The sequence below is a fragment of the Periplaneta americana genome, chromosome 8, assembly GCF_040183065.1.
Source record: "Periplaneta americana isolate PAMFEO1 chromosome 8, P.americana_PAMFEO1_priV1, whole genome shotgun sequence".
Classification (NCBI taxonomy): Eukaryota; Metazoa; Arthropoda; class Insecta; order Blattodea; family Blattidae; genus Periplaneta; species Periplaneta americana.
The window spans coordinates 105,184,754-105,208,055 of record NC_091124.1 but is presented as its reverse complement, the minus strand read 5'-3'; the positions used below and the strand labels follow the sequence as shown (position 1 = coordinate 105,208,055).

At 34.6% G+C, this 23,302-nt stretch overlaps 1 protein-coding gene across 1 annotated transcript in view; it reads left to right on the top strand.

Moving 5' to 3' along the window:
• Positions 1-23,302, top strand: part of LOC138704916 (uncharacterized) — a 97,587-nt gene that overhangs the window by 26,515 nt on the left and 47,770 nt on the right. The window contains exons 4-6 of the mRNA XM_069833315.1: positions 2,837-2,985; positions 15,254-15,415; positions 15,538-15,644. Of these exons, the coding sequence (XP_069689416.1) occupies positions 2,837-2,985; positions 15,254-15,415; positions 15,538-15,644 (418 nt within the window). The remainder of the gene's footprint in view (positions 1-2,836; positions 2,986-15,253; positions 15,416-15,537; positions 15,645-23,302) is intronic.

The following is a 23,302-nucleotide window of genomic DNA, read 5'->3' as shown; positions in this document are numbered from 1 at the left end:
TCTTATTAATGGCTAACAGAGAGGCCCCGTATAAATGTGGGCAAAAATGGCTGTTGACATTGCCTGATAGCATGAAATTAACTAATTGAGTAATAGATTGAAGGAGACGACGTCCAGAATCACCTGCAGATTTAGATGTGAGGTCCTTATAATGTTGAGGTCGGATGCCATTAATACGAGACGCAGAACCAGTGGGAAAATTATGTATAGCTTTAAGAACCATGTCTTGAGAGACAGTCAACAAAACATCTGACCCAGAAGGCGGAACGGGGAAGGAAAGAGGCTATGAAGGTGGAGGATGTTTCAATTTTAAGGCTTCGTATGTAACAATTGAAGCTTTGGCTATGCCATAAGGACTCGAACAACTCCACGGATATCACCATCAGCTACCTTAGTTTCAACTAGACAATATATTGATATAATCTATCAGTCAGCAGTAGGCCACTTCAGTATCTCCTTATAGAACTCTTTATGATCATGTAAAGGCATTAATCTTATACTATCATTCATTCTTAATGTTTTTTCAGGTACTTTACCAGTACAATAAACTTGGTTTGTGGGAAATGATAAAATTGGTATGTCAGGTAGACTAAGATGGATCGTGTGCTTGAAGATGAAATCGATTTCTAATTCTGCTATAATGTAACCTGAAAACTTTCAGTTGTAAGAGAAGTGCATCGTAGCACTGATTGCAAATCGAAATTTGTGATCTCTTGGTACATTTCTGATAGCCTAAAGTTTCTTCTGATATACATTTTTTTTAATTCCTGCCACCAATTCTTAAAATTTAATACCTCCGTAGTTTTCATTTCTCTCACAGTAAATTTATTTGATTTGCTTGATTCTTTGTTTATATAGTGCTATACAGATTGTTGTCTTAGTTGGGGTTGTTATAAAAACAAGACTACCAACTTACTCGATAGCTATTACCAATGTCATATCCTAAAAGGTTCTCAGTCATTGACTGAAGACCTTTAAGCATGGAAAATCTAGAACTCCACTGCTGTTTCTCTGATACCCAGGCATCTGATTGAGATATTTTTAGCATAGAACATTGACACTACCTTTCAGTTTTGCAAAACTGTGTGGAATTCTACAAAATGTGTGGAATTTTGATTGTTGTGTGAAATTATTGGCTGCGTGGATTTTGCGTGGAATTCTCACAGCTAGACCCACTAAATTTTTGAGTGAATCAAAATATATATAGGATGTGCATATAAAAATACACGCACAGTTGACTCTAGATTAACCGTGAGTGGGTGGACTATCAATATCACGCTTAATCTGTAGGGGTAGCTTGAGTTTTGTCATTTTGTTTGAAGGAGGTTTTTGACCCTATCTTTATTAGACTTCTCACGGGCTTTCAAAGTTCTGAGTGACAAGAAAATACTGGACACCGCTCAACGACTCAGACAACTGCCTGACAATGAACTTGAGGGAGATGGTGTAGGGTTAGAAAACAAATTTTTACCGCTGTGAGTCATGTTGAGAGGGTGGGGAGAAAGTAACAATAAGCTCAGTCACTTTTCTGGTTTTTCCCTATTTCTTTAATCTGCTCCATGTGCGACTCGACACAAATGTATTTTGTATTAGGTACCTAAGATTAAATAGCTTAATATATACCGTAATTAAACAAATAATAATGAATATTAATAAATATCTAATAATATATGCATAACACGTACATAAGTTTAAACACTATATAAGTAACTTTAATACAATGAACGACGGACCTATTTCTAAAAGTATTGTAGCGATAATGAAAGTGTGAATATTGGAGGGACAGGGTAAACCAGGATTGGTTACGGTTGTTGTTTAACCAACTGTCCGGAGATAGATTTGAAGCCCACGAGTGGCACCAATAAAGCAGCACTCATGAGACAGCTAAGCCAGGAGATAATGGAGCAGGGTGGCCAGTTTCTTCCGTCCTCCATTGAATACATCGCTGACTAGTTAGATATTACACTAAACAGACTTCAGATACATAGAAACAAATCGGATGTAAAAAGCTATATAATTAGCATATCTATGTATTGTGTATGATTACAGTGCACAAACATGTACTCTGAAGTCATGTGTGGAATTGTATGGAATTTGGTTGTTACGTGAATGAATTTTAGTGTTGCTAGTCTGGCAACACTGGTAACCCTGTTAAGATTTATACCATGCATAATTCCATTTTGCTTATTTTTTACTAAGGCCCTTCTAGTATGGACCATTTCGTTTGAAAGTAAAGCAGTCCGGATTCAAGTCCTGGAGAGATCTGGAATTTTAATTGAAAAATCCATAGTGACTCTTGTAGAGGATAAAGTCGTAGTTAGGATTTTCTCGGGACTCTTCCATTCCCCAATGTAGACATCAACATCATTCCATCTTTTCGTCAGCATTTCTCCAACGACTTGTCAGCACTGTGCGAAGTCTGATCCAGGATGTATGTGAGGTTGCTTGCTTGTGGAACTGTACAGACAGTGTACCTTAGCATGGTTTACCGGTGTGAGTGATTATGCTCTTAGCTTTGAGATTAGCGTAATATGCCAGCACAGGAAGGCACCCAAGCAAGACTAGCAGCTCATCTAATTGAAATAATAGAAGAATGTGGACTGTTCTGCGTAACTGAATGAAACGCCTAACCTTAATTAATCTTTACATTAATCTTTATTCATAATTATTAAGAACCACTGAACGACCTCGGCCATATTTATTAGTTTATAACTATTGAACCTCTTTCATTATCTTATTTCAACTACATTGTACAGAACTGAGAACCAGTTGAACATCTAGGTTAATTAAATCATGCAGTAAAGCTGTATTATATTAAACAAGTTGTTTTATACAGGTTCCAGATAAAGGATTATTGTGCAGTGAAAGAATACCTGATACAGTTCTTTTTGGGGCTGCAGATGGAGAATTTGGTGCAGAAGGATTAACACTGAAGCCTTTGAAAGCAATGCAAAAATGGAAAGTGGTTTACAAAGGAAAAATGTGGTAAGCTTTAAAAAAAAACATTAATGCTTATTATAAAAAAAATTAATGAAACTGAAATATTCTTTGGCAATGAGTAGATATTTATCTATTGAATATGATAAAAAAAGTTAAAATCAATCAAAATAGTACAATTTAATAATTTTTCTCTTCATTTTCTTGAATTTTATTAAGTAATTTTAAAACATTAAACGGCGAATTTGTAGCAATTTAAATAATAGTGTCAATTTGTTATTTCCATCATTTCGAACTCTTCAGAGGCTTCATTAACAGACAGAAATGTATAGCTGAAGTGCACTTACGGCCGTATTCAGGAACGTCACTTGAACTTCACTTTCACTTACATTCGACTTAAGTGAAAACGCAGAATTTATATTCAGAGTCACAACTTAACCTACACTTTAGTCGTAACTTAGCCAAAAGCTAGTATATATATATATGTAGACCAACCTTATACCTCACTTAGCGCTATAATTTTCCTGAGCAACAACTAATGAGACATTTGTTTATTACGATAAAGTTAAGTTTAAGGGATGAAATGGATTTAGAAGGTGACAATTTCGAAAAAATTATGAATTATGTGACTATGTCACCTCTTTCCCTTAGGAACTTGCGACTGTCTACAGTTCTTTTGTAGTTAAAGCCCATGTTTTTTTTAATAAAGTGTGCATGGATGTTACGGACCTTTGGTATTGAATATTTTTTCATTAACGCGACAATTTTTTTCAACGTTGGATACTCCCCGTTGTCATATATTTAAAAAATCTTACGACGAAGTACACACTTCTGAAAATCGTCCAAATCATTAACGCGCTTATTTGTTTTACGATATTTTCCAGGAGAGGTAAATACAGGTGTACCACCTATTTTAATTGTCTCTTTGGCCTGCCCGAGAATACGAAATACCGTATGCACTCCTACATCACACGCCTGTGCAGTCAGATACTGCGTTTGTGAAATATTGACAGTTGCACGCACTGCGTCATTAGCCAGTCCCGTTGAAAAATTATATACAGAAAATACATACTCCTTGCTTGTGAATGTAAAACTTTCCTTTTTCGTATCACAGACAAAACACCAGAAACACATATCTTTCAAGCGATATTGTTACAGAAATTTACACATTACACAATAGAAAACAGTCCACGTCTGAATTTGAAAAGAAACTGAATCTATCTTCGTTTACATAGAGCAGGGCTGGGCACCGAGAGCGAATCCAGACTCTAAACGGGGACGCTTAATATTCATCCGTAACGGAATCAACGCTGTGCGGTGTTTGGCGAAGAAGAAAGGGGTTGAAGAGAAGTCATATGGCTCCCCGTGAGAGAGTAGAATTTGCTCTTCGTGCCCAGCCCTGACATAGAGGGACTCCAGACAAAATATGTTGTGCGTTGTACGCTTGCGCAAGAAAGTAATATGCCACTGATCAGCGAGACTTCGCGACGATTTAACTAGGCAATACCGCTTCACTGTCAGTGGCTAGTCGATATACAAGATTATTACATTCAGGTTGTTCACATTAAGGAGTTTTGTATTCGGCAGTTTCCGGCTACATTCGGATTATGACGTCACAGGGATACCGCGTTTGGTCAGTCGTCTGCTACTCTACTATACAAACAAAAGAATACACTTACATGCATTAAGTTTCATGTGGTTGTATTAATTTTAATGTGCAAATTTTGTTTTATTAGTGAGTGAATAGTTACTTCGTTATTAATCTGCTTACGTTGTGTGAACTATCGTAGCTACTGAGTTAAACCTGCATACGAGTACGACTCTCTGAAGGGTGAAATCGTGGGTCCCCATTCAAGATTGCAGGCAGTGATGGTGAGAGGTCTCTTCAAGAACTGGAAACAATTAATTTGTGTTGCGTTTGACAAAAAGATGACAAAAATTATATTAGATAATCTAGTATCGCGTCTTGCAGAGATAGAATATAGAGTAGTAGCTTGTATTTGTGACATGGGTGCAGCGAAATGTTTGTGGAAAGAATATGAGGTTAATCCAACAAAAATATGGTTCTATAACCCAAGGACATCAGTAGACTTCGTGGAATTGCCACGAGAATCGCAAGGTTTACTGTGCACGCGGTATAGACTGTATGAGAAGGGGGCGTCCAAAGGATGGAGTATGCCTCTGATGTAAGCACTGAGCAGTATACTGCGGTTACAATAAAACCTGTATCCTCCTGCATTCAAGAAATATAATTAATGATCATTGAAGTAGGAAATGTCTAGACATGTAAATACACAATTATTTTATTGTGAGATATATTAACTCTTAAAATTTAATGTAAGATACTCACATCATCCTTGAATATGTGTACTGCAGTGAAGTGTTACGTACATTTTGAGCGACTGCAATGTAACCTCCTCCGATGGTCATTTAAACAGTTTTTATTTTGGGAAAACGTACGTTCAACATCACACGATGTAATACGTACATATTTGAAGAACGGAAAGTCACTACTTTTTAGTACACCAACTTCAGATATCTTGTCATGACCTGATGGCACATCATTTATAATACGAAGTTGTGAATAGACAGAATTTTTAGCAATAATGTTTCTCAACTTACATTTCACTTTTTCTGAAATTAGTGAATGGTTATTTTGGGTAACGGTTTGTTACACTTTATCCACTATATTAAGGGCTTCTGAGAGTTGTAGTTTAGACGATTCTAACAGGATGATGCTTTTGGACACGATTTAAAAATTAGAATCAATGAACAGAATATCTTCCAATAGCTGTTCAGAAGGCAATGATTTTACAGCTGCAACAACGGAACTGTCTGTGCTATCCAATTCATCAATTACCTCCATTATTTTACCATAATGTTCTGCATAGTAATTAACAGCATCCAACCATGTTCCCCAACGGGTCAAGACTGTCTGCGGGGGTAAGGGTATTCCAGGGCCAATTATTTGAAACAGCAACACTCTCATTGTAGTATGTTTGATTGAATTCTTGTTGCACTGAAAAAATGTTAAGCTTTGACTATTCCAAATACAGTAGGTATACATTAGCTGTAGCTGCTCTATCTATTTGGACCGGTCACGACTCTTAAAATGAACTGCTTATACTACGAGACCGGGCGGCCGCTCACCTCCTCTATACTACCGTACATCGGCAACCTGATTGCATGCTGCGTGTGGCAATTCAACGAAGTCTAGACATCAGAAAGAATTATTTGTTTCCCTTACCTACCTTTTGAAATTAATCAGAAATTGGCTCCTTGATCAGGCTACATATTTCCTAATGGAAAAATTATCTCGAAAGAACCTTTAAAATCTCTAATTAAGAATGACAATCACGAAATTAAAGCATGCCATTAAATTGATTCCAATCATTTGAATTGTAGGAAAATTGAAAGAATGAACGTAAGAAAAGCTGCAGAATTAATGTCACATAGTGTTGCAACTGCTTCATGTCATTTTTAAACTTAGTGGCGATTTATCTATCGCTGAAAACATGGGTGAGTTCATTGAAATTGTAAATAATTGGTTTGATCTCGTGAATTCTTATAGTCCAGTTCATTCTAAAGTTCCTAGAAAAAATGCATATGGACTTAAATTAGAACGAGGTAACATTTTGAAGAATATGTGTGACACTATCAATAGCATGATATCCAGGGGTAAACGAGTAAAACAGGTATTTTAGACAGCCATTCTTGTATATATATCTTCCTTGAAATATCTTCTCCTCGATGTACAAAACCTAGGAATAATATATATTTTAACGCATCGACTGAACCAAGACTCACTTGAGAATTTATTTTCCCAGATCCGTTCTCGAGGTAGTTTGTACAACCATCCTACCCCATTAAACTCTCTATACCGCCTGGGAATGATCATTCTTGGCAATAATGCCGGAAATATAGAAAAACACAAAAATGCACATACTGAATCTAGTGAGGAATACCTTTCATCCCAATTACTTCGTAAATGTGGTGTAAAGTGTACAGACTTAGTAGAAAATTATATTCCTGAGATCTTCAATCAAGAAGAAGATGACACATCAGGTTCAGGTTTAAGGATTGTAGGTGAAAAGGAAACTGAAATGGAGGCTGAAGTTTTGAGATAGGCCTACATTGCTGGTTGGATAGCAAACAAACATAGTGAAACTCATCCAACTTAGGTCTCCGAACAGATACAGAAGAAACAGATCATAGTTCTTACTGTCTGGTCCCCTGGATTCGTATTTTGTCGTGTGATGGACTTATAGAGCTGACATCCAAATGGTTAGACTTAGAAAAGGAAATGGAGAAACACTTTTGCTCTTATCATCGACCTGAAGTTCGAAGAGGGGTCGGAGTTATGAATAACTTGTTTTTTTTTTTTTAATATGTGCAAGTGGTCCTAGTGTGAATAGTGATTTGGTGAAAACCTCCTCAAAGTAAGGACATATTATGGTCGTATAAAGTTTTTAAATAAATGAGGCGAAAAGATAATCAGTGGCCGGAAAAGAATGAAAAGGTTGGAGCCTAAAGTGACGAGGAAAATGAAGAAGTTTACAAATTAAGGTAAAATTTATTCCTTCATATATTAACTCACGGCTTGCTTAATTCTAGCTGACTAGTGAGTATATCGATTAATTATTTGTTACAGTTGTGTCAAGTATTAGGCTACATTAGCAAAATACAACGTAGGGCTATGTCATAAGCTAAACGTTAGTAAGGAAGGAGTAACGTATAGTAGGAATCCGTCCTGCTATCTGAAGCAGACGACATAGAGGGTATCTGTGTGATGTCACCCATTCTGAGCCAATACCAGTGACTCATGCATTGTGGGTAACCTGAATGTAATAATCTTGAGTCGACACAGATCGACTTGAACCAGCTCCGCCTTATATGCCTTCTTATTCTGAAAGCGCTCTAGTTATAAAGAGTACTGAATGTTACATTATCATATTATTATTATTATTATTATTATTATTATTATTATTATTATTATTTCCATCCGAAAATCAATTATGAAGGAAGATCTGATTTTTAAAAAATGGTTAACCTGTAAATATTTATGTAACATGGTAGAGTTTGCAAAATATTATCTACAATGGACTATGATTATTTTTCTTAGAATAATAATGACTTTTAATCTTAGATTGATACACTTTACTCAACATAAATTTAAAACTCCAATTCAATTTTCATGTAATTAACATTATCAATATTAATTATATTTTTTGTGCACTAAATTTCGTGCCATTTCTTCTTCCTTGTCAAAACCTAAACGACGTTCGATTTATTTTTCACCACGTCGTCATATTTAAGCAAGTTCTTTGATATAGGCCTACAACTTCATCTGCGGTTCTTTACCTTTAAATGGATGTTTTTAAAAATAATAACTTTGAAACGAAATGTGGCCCTACTTTTCGTTTTGAGCTGTTATGAGCTGGAAGTACTACGTCATTATATGATGATGTGGAACACCAAGTTTACTTGTTTTTTACTTACATTTAACTTTGTCAAGAGAAATGTAAGTATTGTCTCCGAATACGGATCAGGAACTTTATTTTATACTATCTAACTTTTGACTTCAGAAAGTCAAGAAAAAGTGAAGTTGGAGTGACATTCTTGAGATGGCCTTACACATCTCAGAAATAAAATTGAATGAATATGTAATAAACTTGAACTCAAATCCTCACACAGTTCTATTTAAATTGTGGCCTTACGAATCAAATAATATTTATCTTTAATTTAACATAGAATACCGCAACACGGGGTGAATCCGATCAAAATTTTCAGTTTTCTAAGCGTTAAACATATAAGGTTATGTCTTAGCGAACAACAAATTTAATTTCATAACAATTTATTTTTTTAATACTATCTACCGAATGGAAATATCCTCTATTATTTTATAATTTATTTTTGAAGCCTTTATTGTTCATCGGTGTCACCTCAATCCGATCCGATCACACATTATTTTTTTTTTCATTTAAAGTCGGATACATACAACTGAATGTGTGAAAACAATCACTAATTGAAGTTTTAAAAAAAGTTTTTAAAGAATGTTTCAATATTTATGACAATATATTTATAACAAGATCATAAATGAGTTAATCAATATCGTAGATGCAATATTGAAGAATGTATAGGGTGTTCCAACAAGAACGCCGGATTTAATAATGTGAATAAATCAACAAAAGAAGATTAATTAATTTATTTATTTATTTATTTATTTGTTTATTTATTTATTTATTTATTTATTTATTATTTTGCTGATAAGTATTACATAACATATAATATATACAGAAAAAAATTTAGCTCGCCCCTGAAAGAGGAGAACTCGTGCTCAGGGGCGGATTCTTGAATTGAAATTAATAAGTATACAATACAATTTGTCTTATATCTACTATGCAATTATAGTACTATATAAATTTAAATTTACAATTTTTAAATTTTTATAAAATCCATACATAACTTTTTAAATTTAATACTAGAACTATTAGAATTGACAAGATTAGGATATTTAAATATAAATTTGTTATATATTCTTGGGCCTAAATTACTACTATGATTAAATGACAAAGCAGATGGCATTGACGCTTTCCAACAATAACAAGATATTATAGGGACATTGCGCCATTTACTTGTGGTTTGGCGGCACTGTTACCTATTCTGTTATCTGTTTTGTTGCATTTATTCACATCATTAAATCCGACGTTCTTGTTGGGACATCCTTTATATTCCCTACGTCGCAAGGTTTGTTGCACCACGTTTCGAGTTATTTGCCCATCTTCTACTTCAGTGGCAGGATACCTATATAAAAAAGTATCACCCTCTCCCACCTTTTTTCGGAGAAAGTACTTTTCATACAAGTCCTCTTTTATTTTTCTATCCGCTCTGCCAATGAAATATTTTATTCTTTTCTTGTTAGTAGGGAATCTTATAATAGCAAATTATTTTGATAGCTTAATCTGTCATTCAGTACCGTATAAGGGACCCCATATTCTTCCGAAGCCTTTCTAATGCTTAATTTCCCTAATTTTAAGGCTTTAACCACATTACAAAGGTGCACTGAGTTTCGATTGCTCTATCTTGTTTGTCCTAGCTTCTTTGCATATACTCACGGTCTTGAATTTAACCTAAAACGTAACGAAAATTAAATAAAGGAGCATAATTTAGTAAAAAACTTAATCCCAATCATAAATTACCAGCTTCTTCCTTATATACGTGAGTGATCGGAGTAACCTTCTAAAACGACGACACTGCATTAAAAAGGGTATAAAATAAAAACGAAAATAATTTTACCCCTAATACTTACACTAACCCTTAAGAGGCTTCTTGAACTTAAATATTGTGTACCGTACTCTATTAACAAAATATGTAGTGAAGTTAGTGAAGTGAAGTTTTCCACAAGAAGTTTCCAATACAGAAATTTAGCACACCTGAGAATCCTTCTCGCTACTGAGTTGCGCGTGATTTAAGTATCAATTTTTGAGTGTCAACAATGTTTTCAAATTATTTACCAGCGACATCTATGCTCCGTTATTTGTTAAAAAAAAAAAAACAAAAAAAACAAAACAAAACTGGTCAGTGATCAATTTCACAATATTATACCGGATCCACCCCATTTTACGGTACCGGTATTCTCATCTTTATATTACAGTCCAACTTTATTTAAAAGTTCCATATTGTCCACTGCAAGGCAAAGTATCGTAAGTGCCACTTTTACCGAAAATGAATTACGGTGCTTAGAATAAATTGCCCAGCACTGCGCATCGAATGTAATAGTTCCGTGAGCTCTAACAATTTTTTCTCCTCTGATAAGCTGGTTTAAACTTTGAATATCGTATTCATCACTATGTCGGATAATTATCGTAACAGCCTCTCCAGTTAAGTTAGAAAATGATGCTTACGATACCCTGCCATACAGGAGACGCATTTTGTTTTTCTGGTTATGTAACAGCAGCCGTATGGATAAACTAGTAAGTATGATTCTAAAGTTGTACGGTGTTCAACGTGGTGTATGTCATACGTGTAGATATAGCTAACGTTTCGGAGCTACTGATTATCAAGAGGGGCAAGAACAGGGAGACATCTTTTGGTGGAACCTAACCATTGAGAGAAAATCATCTTTTGGAGCCCTTTCACAAAACTTCTCTGGTAATAGTACTTGTGCATTGCTCAGAAATATTAGAACTGGTTTCCATATATGGCAGGGTGCAAAATACCATAACTCTCTGGCCACGGAAAGAATATTTGATACAACACTGTCTCCTTAAAAAGAAAAGCTATCTTTAAAAATACTACTGGGTGTTTATTTCAAAGTGTGTCATGACGTCATTGTTGATGAGTCAGCGATTTGAAGCGAGTTTAAGCTTTTATGTCAGAGAAGTTGCCTATTACTCAAGGCGGTCAATCTGACTTGCGTCTAGAGCCCAACCATCAAAAGCTTCCACTTGAGTAAGTAGTTAGAATTTCACCCACCAGGTGGCAGTGGTGTTACAGTTTTCGTATTAATAGAATCTTTTGGCGCTAGATGGCGGAAACACTAAAGCCGAAAATAGTGACTGTTTTTGTTCAAGTTAAAAGTTATTGTATTCGTGTTAAAATGAGTTGTTAACAGTTATATTTAACTGTTAACAACTCATTTTAACACAATATTTATTTACTTACTGGCTTTTAAGGAACCCGGAGGTTCATTACCGCCCTCACATAAGCCAGCCATTGGTCCCTATCCTGAGCAAAATTAATCCATTCTCTATCATCATATCCCACCTCCCTCAAATCCATTTTAATATTATCTTCCCATCTATGTCTCGGCCTCCCTAAAGGTCTTTTTCTCTCCGGCCTCCCAACTAACACTCTATATGCATTTCTGGATTCGCCCATACGTGCCCATCTCAAACGTAACAGTTAAATAATGGGGAAAAAATTTGTTTGCAAGCTGTGCGACAGGGAGTATGATTATTACAATAACCTTAGGAAGCATGTAAATAGATCTCATCCTGGGACAGTAGACGAAATTGCTCCTAAACTGAGACAAACTGACTTGAGTAAATACAAGTTTAAATGTTCTTATTGTGACAAAATGTTTATTCAAAAATATCATGCTACATTTCATGAGCGGAAAATTCATGGATTGCCCTCTAACTCAGCTATTCATGAAAGTAAAAAGTGCCCTTCATATAATTTTACTTGTGGATCAACAGAAGAATTATGTAATAATTTGCATATAATAATTCTATTACAGTTGATAGAGATACTGTAGAATTTCAAAATAGGGACCAGTGTGATAAATGGAAGTGTAATATCGAAAAGGAGTCATTTTCCAAATATGTTAAAAGTTATTCAAATTTGAAAGGGTGTACCCATGGATATTTATCATGTCACAGATCAGGCTATTACATATCTAATTTGTTCGTGCCCTGTATTTTTAGATGTTTTATGCCCTTTCCTTTAGATATGATATATCCCTGTATTTACAGTTTGTCTCAGTTTAGGAGCAATTTCGTCTACTGTCCCAGGATGAGATCTATTTACATGCTTCCTAAGGTTATTATAATAATCATACTCCCTGTCGCACAGTTTGAAAACAAATTTTTTCCCCATTTTAACACCTCATTTTAACACGAATACAATAACTTTTAACTTGAACAAAAACACAGTCACTATTTTCGGCTTTAGTGTTGCCGCCATCTAGCGCCAAAAGATTCTATCATTACGAAAACTGTAACCCCACTGTCACCTGGTGAGTGAAATTCTAACTACTTACTCAAGTGGAAGCTTTTGATGGTTGGGCTCTAGACGCAAGTGTCAATCTGAACTTGAGAATGTGTATCACAGTCTAAGACATACAGTCACGAAACTTCAACACTTTTTCTGCCAACATTCGCGACACTAGCGCCCAAGCGGCAGGCAAGGCACTGGCCATAATCTCGTTCAGCCAGCACGTGCTTTAAAGGGATGAGATGTTATAATAACGTTTTAATCATGCATCGGAATAAAGGCAATGTGTGCAATGACGAAAATTGCAGTAACAACAAGTTTAAATCTCCGAATTTGTCGTTCTTCAGATTCCCTAAAGACCATGAGAAAATCATAACTCAGGAATAACCAATAATCAACGTTGTAGGTACCGGTAGCCTACGTATTGTGTTCTATAAAACATTATTATTACTTATCAGTTACCTATTTGTATGTCAGGAAGGAGAGTTTAAATAAAAACAAAGTAAATACCTGTTACAGTATATTATTTTTTTTTGTAGAAATCATATGTGTAAATGTGTAACCATTCCGATTTTGGATAATGTATCTACAGTTTTTAATGCAAGTAATTCCATACTCTTTGTATTCGTGTTTTTTTTTCTATATATTTTTCAAAAGATGAACTTTATATTGCATTCAAGTAGGGCTCATGTGTTAATTTTTCAAGAATTCATGGAGTATTGTAATCCTTTTGCAAAATATTCACTTCTTGAATAAATCCAGACTGTGTCGATAGATTTCTGATGTGTTAGTGTAGATTCATGTGGCAGCCGTATTAAGTTCTCAAGAGCCTTTTTAAATTTAATATAAAAAGCAATCTTTTCTGTAATAATTTGTATGACTGCTATTGGTGTTGATTTTACATTCCCAGTGATTATTTGAGCTGTTCAGAGCAGAAGTGGTGTAAGTCAAAATTAGGTACTGTAATGAGATTTAAAGTAAATATTCTGTAAAATACAGCGCAAAGTAGCAATTAATATATCCTTCGTGCTATTCACTGACTACTAATAGTTTAAATAAATTCAATATTAACTGCTACTTTGCGCTGTATTTTACAGAATGTTTACTTTCACCCTCATTACCCATTTTGACTTACACCACTTCTGCTCTGAAAATAAAATTAGGCCTACATTTTCTGAGTTAATTGAAGTCACAATTTTTTCAACAAAATTGTGTGTTCATTTATTTGTTTTCACCTACGTCATATTAAAAGTAAGGGCATGTAAATTACGTATTATATAGGTAGGATAAGTTAAAATTAGGCATTATGTGTGAAAACTGGAAATGTAATGTAAAATGTGGTAAACTTGCCATAAACATTTAAACCATAATATCAGCACTATTTGTCACTCAAAATAATAAAGGAAATACCGGTTCTTAAGAAATGAAAAATAATAAACTTCATAAATCAAAGTCTGTCATATTAAGGTTTAAATCTTCCCCTTTTTTATTTTCAAGTTTACCTCAGCGGCCGAGTTTATCCCAATTTGCGGTATGGAAAATAGTAAATTTCTCAGGAAATGGGGAGAGGAGTTCACCACGCAATGTAACCTACAATTTTGAAACTACTAATTTCGACTCTTCTCGCAGGAAATATAGAGTTCTAATGATTCATAAATATATTCAGGAATCAATTTAATTAACCATCCACGTACGAACAATTATATTATTTCAAACCATGATACGTGAACAGTTCCATGATTCAGTTGTAAGGAGCAGAAAGAATTACGTTTATTCTCAGCTTCTGAAACTTGTAGATTAACTGCGTGTGAAATTCTTCTAGGATTCTAAATTAAAATTAATAAGAATCATATACACTTACCGTATAGCATAAAAATATAAAACAAATTACGCAAAACCCGTTTTCTGATATGTTATCATATGTCGTGTGCACACTTTTAACTTGCCTGCCGCTAGAGGGCTACTGTCGCGCCAGCTGTCAAATGTTGGCATATTTTATACGTATGAGTTGCGTGACTGTATGTCTTAGACTGTGATGTGTATGGCATAACTTGAACGTCGTAGCAACAGATGGCGGTCTGTAAAGTCTGTGTGCTACCATAACCTCTTTCGAACTGTGTTTGCGCGGGCAAGTCGTACGCAGAGTATTTGTTATCATCGGTTGCCTACGGCAACATTCCACAACACAAATCAAATGCTCCGTGTCCATGTTGACCGTCGAAGTTAATGTCAAGAAATACGTAAGTAATCGTCTTAACCCTCTCCCCATATCCCGACAGTAACAAAAAAACTCACCTCCGTACGTGTTTCCAAACAGTTTATATTCCTGCCACTACCGGCGTTACCGTACGTATCGGTAATACTTTTCAGAATAAACGCCGTACTTTCTAGGCAACTTCTCTGGCACATAGGTAATACGCCTCTGCGGAAGTGTAGGAAGATTGAATTCTCTAGGCTCATCGACTAGCCACATGACGACATACAGCGAGCCATGACACACTTTGAACTGAACACCCAGTATATGAACTTCATGTAAACACAAATCTTAAAGATTACTGTCAAGCTATACGGCCTCGTTTCTCAAGTTGTTTTGCTATAGGTTGCAGTCCGACCCTTCAAAAGTGTTCAACGTGAATTTCGAAGGCGATTGGAACACTGACCTTCCTTATTTCAACTACGATACTGACCTGCATCCTTCAGCCGTTGCGAGGGCTATAGCTAGAGAAACGTGGTCAAGAGAATACTTCGAAACTCTTAAAAAGTAAGAAATGTGAGCCATAGTGACACTTATAAGTAAGAATTGATCATAAATTATTGAAAAATCATACGAGAAGATTTTACAAAGAATTTGTCACGCTACCATAAATATTTGTTCTTTTACAGAGATCATCAAACTCATTATGAGCAGATGGGAGTTTTGAACGCAACAATTAAAATCGAGAATGAAATACGAACTGTAAAGATGCCATCTTTTCGTGATCATAGCTACGGTAAGAGAAGAATAATATTGAATGACGTGGCCCAGCATTTTACATAACCTTACAGCATAATACTGCCATATTAAGAATTAACTACTAGACAACTTGGATTATGATACTCACTTAGGAAAAAATGAAATGGACAAGTTCTTTCTTCCGGTAAATAATAAATTACCAGAGAGGATGGTATTTGTAAGACAAAAGTGTTAGTTTTCCATGTTGAATTGTTACAAAGAAGTTTTCGAAACTTTAAGCTTATGTGTGTAAACAAACAAATAAGAATATAAAAAATTCGAAATGTACTATAGGTTTGTAAATTTTTAAATAGGTTAGGCTACTTAAACAAGTTTTATAAGCTACTAGATTAGAGACCGTGAAATTCCTGATAGAAAGATAGTATTTTCTCGATATACTTTAAGACCAAGGGTTCGCTAGGAATTACCTAAAATTCGCTTTATACGAGTAATTTGAGAGAACCTAATAAAAAATCCAATCATTTAAGCCTAAAGGTCTTTTTCCCTCAGGTCCTCCACATTTCTGGATTCACCAATACGTGCTACATGCCCGGCTCATCTCAAACTTCTGAATTTAATGTTTCTAATTATATTAGATAGAAGACAATGCATGCAGTTCTGTGTTGTGTTACTTTCTCTATTTTCTTGTAACTTCATCCCTCTTAGCCGCAAATATTTTTCTAAGCATCTTATTTTCAAACATCCTTAACCTTTGTTACTTTCTCAGAGTGAGAGTAAGTTTCACAACCATAAAAAAGAAAGGAAAATATAACTGTTTTATGAATTCTAACTTTCATTTTTTTTTATAAAAACAAGATGACAAAAGCTTCTCAACCGAATAATAGCAAAAATTTCCCATATTTATATTGCGTTCAATTTCCTCTCTATTGCTATTTAGGCCTATTTTTGTTACTGTTGCTCCAAGGTACTTGAATTTTTCCACCTTTACAAAGGATAAATTTCCAGTTTTTATATTTCCATTTCGTGGTATGTTCTGAACCCAAGACTTAATCATACACTTTTTTTTCGGGGTTCACTTCCAACCTATCTCATTATTTGCTTCAAATCAAATTTCCTCAATAGTTTTCCTTAATAGTTTGCGGATTTTCTCCTAACATATTCGTATCATCCGCATAAACAAGCAGCTGATGTAATTCGTCAATTCTAAACCATCTCTGTTTTCCTGGACTTTCCTAATAGCATATTCTAGAGAAAAGTTAAAAAGTAAAGGTGCTTGCATTAGCGCGCAGTGAATTGGAAAAGCGTCAGACATAACTTGGCCTATACGGATTCTCCTGTACGTTTCACTAAGACACGTCTTAATTAATCGAACTAGTTTCTTCGGAATACCAAATTCAATAAAAATATCATATAAAACTTCTCTCTTAATCGTGTTATATGCCCTTTTGAAATTTATGAATAACTGATATAGGCCTACTATGCCCTTATACTCCCATTTTTTTCTCCAATATCGGTCGAATACAAAAATCATATCAATAGTCGATCTATTACTCCTGAAACCACATTGGTGATCCCCAATAAGTTTATCTACATAAGGAGTTAATCTTCTCAAAGAATATTGGACAAAATTTTGTAAGACGTCAACAAAAGTGATATTCCTCGAAAGTTACTACAATTAGTCTTTTTCCCATTCTTAAAGATAGGTACAATTATGGACTTCTTTCATTGTTCTGGTACAATTTCCTTTTACCAAACAGCAACTACAAGCTTATAAATTTCGCTAGATAATGCGCTTCCATCCTCTTATATTAATTCTGATGGAAATTGATTTCTACCTGAAAACTTGTACTTTTTCAGCTTTTCTATCACAATTTCGACTTCAAAAAGTATGGATTCGGGTGTAAATGTCTCAGTAGTTTCCAAAATAGCAAGTACAAGCTTATAAATATCGCTAGATAATGCGTTTCCACCCTCTTGTATTAATTCTGCTGGAATTTGATCGATACCTGGAGACTTGTATTTTTCAGCTTTTCTAACACAATTTCGACTTCAAAAAGTATGGGTTCGGGCATAAATGGCTCAGCAGTTTCCAAAATAGCAAGTAAAAGCTTATAAATTTCGCTAGATAATGCGCTTCCACCCTCTTGTATTAATTCTGCTGGAATTTGATCGATAACTGGAGACTTGTACTATTTCAGCTTCCTATTGCTATTTGGACTCAGAAAGTGTTTGTTCGGGAATAAGTGGCTCAGCATTTTGTATTTGAATATCGTCCCAAACATTTATATTTGACCTATGTACATTTAGTAGTTGAACAAAATAGTTCTTCCATCTGTCCAGAATGGAATAAGAGTCTGCAAGCAAGTCACCATTCTCATCCTTGATAACGTTTACTCTTGACTGATACCCTTTCTTAAATTTCTTTATGACTGTATATTAATCTCTATTATTTTTATTCTTATTATATCTTAAAACTTCCAGATATGAAGGGTAGCTGCTAATATGAATATTGAATGAGCAATCGCGGACAGCTTGATTGTTGGGCGAAGGGCTAACAACCCAACATCGCAAAAAAAAAAAAATTGTTACGAAACCTCAACATAAGCCTCGATTAGTGACTAGGATTGTTAATTTAATGGTAATTATTATATGTGCACAGTAATATAATATAGTATTACTAAAACTATTTATTTAAAATTTAAAATATTGTATGTATGTATGTATGTATGTATGTATGTATGTATGTATGTATGTATGTATGTATGTATGTATGTATGTATGTATGTATGTATGTATGTATGTATGCATGTATGGTAATGTAATGTATGTATACGTGTAGGTCTCGCAAGCAGGGAATACAGACGGAAGGAATGCGAATGAAACAATGCGATAAGGAAGTTAGGGCGACAGGGAAGTTCACGAGATAGCTTGAATGATATTCAAGAGTACAGTCGGAAGAGAAATTACATCGATAGAATCAGTCTTGCGTTGTGATATTTACATTACGACTTTAGTTTCTTCCATTTTATGTGAATACGTGTCTTATATCGCACGGCATTATTATTATTATTATTATTATTATTATTATTATTATTATTATTATTATTATTATTTAATTCGTAAACGTGTGTTGCGCGTTTAATTAGCTTCGAATTTTTCTCTTGCTACGTTCTTTATTTCCACAGCGATGTCCTCACTTGTTCACCTTCTTGAAAGAGACAGTACTTCCATCGGCCCACACCTATCACCCCGTCGGCGTGCCTACATAGGCCTACACACGTCAAAATAGACAGCAACGCTACCATTGCTTTTCAGTAATCGTTCTTTGCGCGAGCTGTATGTATGTATGTATGTATGTATGTATGTATGTATGTATGTATGTATGTATGTATGTATGTATGTATGTATGTGTGTGTGTATGTATGTATGTATGTATGTATGTATGTATGTATGTATGTATGTATGTATGTATGTATGTAAGCATGCATGCATGCATGTACGTTTGCATGTATCCATACATGTATGTATGTACGTATGTATGTACATTATGTACACTGCCAGTCAAAAGTTCCCGGACACTAAGCAACAATGCATTAATCAGTTTATAACTTCTTGTCAATTTACTTTACCACACATGTTTATGACTATTTCATGTTATAAAACAATACACTTTCATTTTGTGTACAAAGAATCCATTTGGTTTGCTGAAAAAAATATAATGAAGATGTTTCATGAATACGTAACATTTTTCAGTGTTTTTAGAATTATTTTTAGTTTGGAATATGATTAGCTCCCACTTATGGATAAACGTGCGGTATCCTATAACCCCCGCCCAGCCTCCAAGGGAAAGTATTCTAAAATTTTGAAATTTGTAATATTTTTTTAGGTTAATTTTATGAATTGGTTAATGTAATTTAAATATTTAATAGGTAATAACTTAATAAGGAATGGCTCCTGTTGCTACATCAATTGAACAACGTTCTGCAGTGATTGCACTTCGTAATGAAGGATTTTCTATCCGAGAGATTGCTAAGAAGCTTAAATTAAAGCGTTCCACAGTTAGTGATGCTATTAAGCGATTCCATGAAACAGGCTCTAACAAGGATCGCATGCGAAGCGGAAGGCCTCGAGTGATTTCGAAGAGTGAAGACCATCTCTAGTATTAATAAGCAAGAGAAATAGGAAGTTAACTGCACCAGAGATTCAGTCACAGTACAATAGAAGTCATGAACAATCGGTGTCAATCAGCACAGTCCAGAGGAGGTTGAGATCTGCTGGTCTCTGGGGTAGAGTGGCTGTGAGAAAGCCCCTTCTGAGGCATGGAAATAAACAGAAACGGCTGAAGTGGGCAATGGAACACCGAAATTGGACCATTGATGACTGGAAGAAAGTTTTTTGGACAGATGAATCGAAATTTTAAGTCTTTGGTAAGAGGTGACGTGTTTATGTTCGTCGATCTTCCTCAGAAAAAATGCACCCTGACTGTTTAACTCCTATTGTCAAACACGGGGGTGGTTCTGTCATGGTGTGGGGGTGTTTTGCCTACATTGGAGTTGGAAATCTTTACAGAGTTCAAGGTAAATTGAACAAAGAAGGATATCATTCAATTTTGCAGACATGCAACTCCCTCTGGACTGGCAATAATTGGGAAAGGGTTTGTTATGAAACAAGATAACGGCCCGCAACATACCTCCAAACTGTGTATTAACTATCTGAGGGCAAAACAAAGAGCTGGTGATCTGGCAATCATGGAGTGGCCTCCTCAGTCTCCTGATCTCAATCCCATTGAGCTCCTATGGGTTGAACTTGACAGAATGGTTCGTCAACACACTCCAACATCAGAAGGCAGCCTATTTTAGATCCTACAGACTACCTGGAGCAATATCCCTTTGAGCTTAAGTGGGAGCTAATCATATTCCAAACTAAAAATAATTCTAAAAGCACTGAAAAATGTTACGTATTCATGAAACACCTTCATTATATTTTTTTCAGCAAACCAAATGGATTCTTTGTACACAAAATGAAATTGTATTGTTTTATAACATGAAATAGTCATAAACATGTGTGGTAAAGTAAATTGACAAGTTATAAATTGATTAATAGATTTTTGCTTAGTGTCCGGGAACTTTTGACTGGAGTGTATGTATGCATGTATGTATGTATGTATGTATGTATGTATGTATGTATGTATGTATGTATGTATGTATGTATGTATGTATGTATGTATGTATGTATGTATGTATGTATGTATGTATGTATGTATGTATGTATGTACACTGCAAGTGGACAAACATCCAGTGGCAGTGGTAATTTATTTACACGCAATAATTAAAATTAATACAAAAAATTACAATTAATTTACAATAATTGCAATATGCAATAATTAAGTACAATACATAATAATTAAAAAGTACACAATAATTACAATTAATAATAATACTGATTAAATTTCCAACTTCTTTACTGTGCTAATATTTAGGATTTACCTTAGCTGACTAGTTTCGAAGTCTTGTTCTTCATTGTCCAAAGCCTAGTGGAAATCCTGCGCTATCTTCTGGTTTCTTGTTGTGGTGTGTTCATTATTGTGTCGAAAAGGATGTGTATTTTGAAATTTATATGAGCGTTCAGGATGTGATGTGGTTGTGTTTTGTATGTTTATAAATTTAATATTGTTCTAGGGTGTCAAGTTTTTGGTTTTTTGACTGGATGTGTAGTATTTTCATGTCGTTGTCTATGTTGCTGTAGCTGTGATTGGAGTTTGTGATGTGTTCTGCGTAGGTTGAATTATTGTGTACTTTGGTTATGGCTGTGGAATGTTCTTTAATCTTTATAATGTATTTGAAATGATCTTCCAGACTGTCCAATGTAGAAGTCGTTGCAATTGTTGCATGATAGATTGCAAACACCTGTTAAGTTGTATTTATTTGTGTGTCTTGTTTGTGTGTTTAAGATATTTTGTAGTCTGTTCTTTGTTCTGTATGCAATGTTGTATTTTAGTTTCTTGAATGATATATGTGTTCTTGTTTTCGTATGTTAATGTGACGTATTTGTTTCTTTCCTGTGTTTGTGTGACGTTTTCTTGTTTGCGTTTAGTCTTTCTTATGATGTTGTCTATAATGTCGTGGTTGTATCCATTTTCTGTACTATGTATTTGATAGTGTGTATTTTTTCGTTATAGTCTTGTTGGCTCATAGGAATGTTGATGAGTCTGGTATCATGGACCGGAATGCTGCTTGTTTGTGTTGTGTAAGGTGATTGCAGGTATTATGTATGTGTGTTACCGTGGTGGTAGGTTTCCTGTATATTTTGAACATGTGTTTGTTGTCTGTTTTTGTTATTGTGATGTCTAAGAAATTTATGGATTTGTTGTTTTCTGTTTCGAGTGTGTACTGTAGTTTCGGACGTATTTTGTTTATGTGTTTGTGTAGGTTTTCAATCTGTTTTTTTGTTTCCTTTGTATAGTGTAATATAATAATAACCAAGGTATATAGAAATGACTAAAGATAGCGCCATCCATTGTAGCAGAAAGCACTAGCAGAGTGTACCGTTACCATGGAGGGAAGATGGCTGATAGCGGCACTGTATTCAAATACGCTAAACGATTTATCTCATATTTATTTCAATTTAAATGCTTAAATATCGTAATTTACTCAAATTGACGGGTTGATTTCATTTTATTACTAAATAAACATACAACACCTTGTATTATTGTGTATAACGTTTGTATCATATTTTAAATGTTGAATAAATTACGTAATAGATCAATGTTGTCGCGTTTTAGAGTAAACCCTTGTGGGGAACAAATAAATTGCAAAATATATTTTTAAAAATAATGGGATAATGCGAGTTTTCAAGATGACTGTTTTATTAATTTATTTCAGTATTAAACACGGGTTTCCTACAATAAAATAATCACTTCAATTTCGATCTTGATTTAATAGTACAATACTGTAACATTATCTTAGCTGACTCTACTTAAGCCCTACTTATCATAAAAAATTAATAGCTATTTATGGTTTAAAACAAAATTATAGCGCCAATGTAATCAGTTCTATACATTATCAAATAGTGGGCCTTTGAAGTTCTTGTTCTTCAATTTAAGTTTGTCGTTTGCTTTGATTAATTACATAATATGTAATTGAATGATATCAATGTGCTGAGCATTTTAAAAGTTTGAACTAATCAAGAAATACAGATACAATAAATATAGTATATAAGTCACATTCATAGATTATTATTTATTTCACACTATGGTCGAGCAAGACTTGTAGTCCCACTGTAACTTTTATAAAAAAAATCTTTGAATTAAACACCGGTATTATTCACAATGTGTGTTTCTAAATTGTGACTTGGCAAAGGATGTTCTTCCGTTTCTTGTTTTAATATTTAGTGGTACATATGAAAAATACAATACCACCAGTTGGTAATGAAACATAATTTTTAATAAAAAATGACCACATTCCTAAATCACTTCCCTGTAAAAACAAACATGAAAGAGAATGTACAATTACCTTTTAGTTTGATGTAGAAGGAATCGCTGATACCTGCCACTTGCGAGCCTTTCGACGCTGTAAATCAATGAACCTCTTAACTTTGTTGGCTGTATTCAGATGTCGGATTCGGATGAAAGTCCTGGTTCTCACATACACCTTTATGACCGAACTATTTAGGGACGGATACTTGTCAGACAGAATT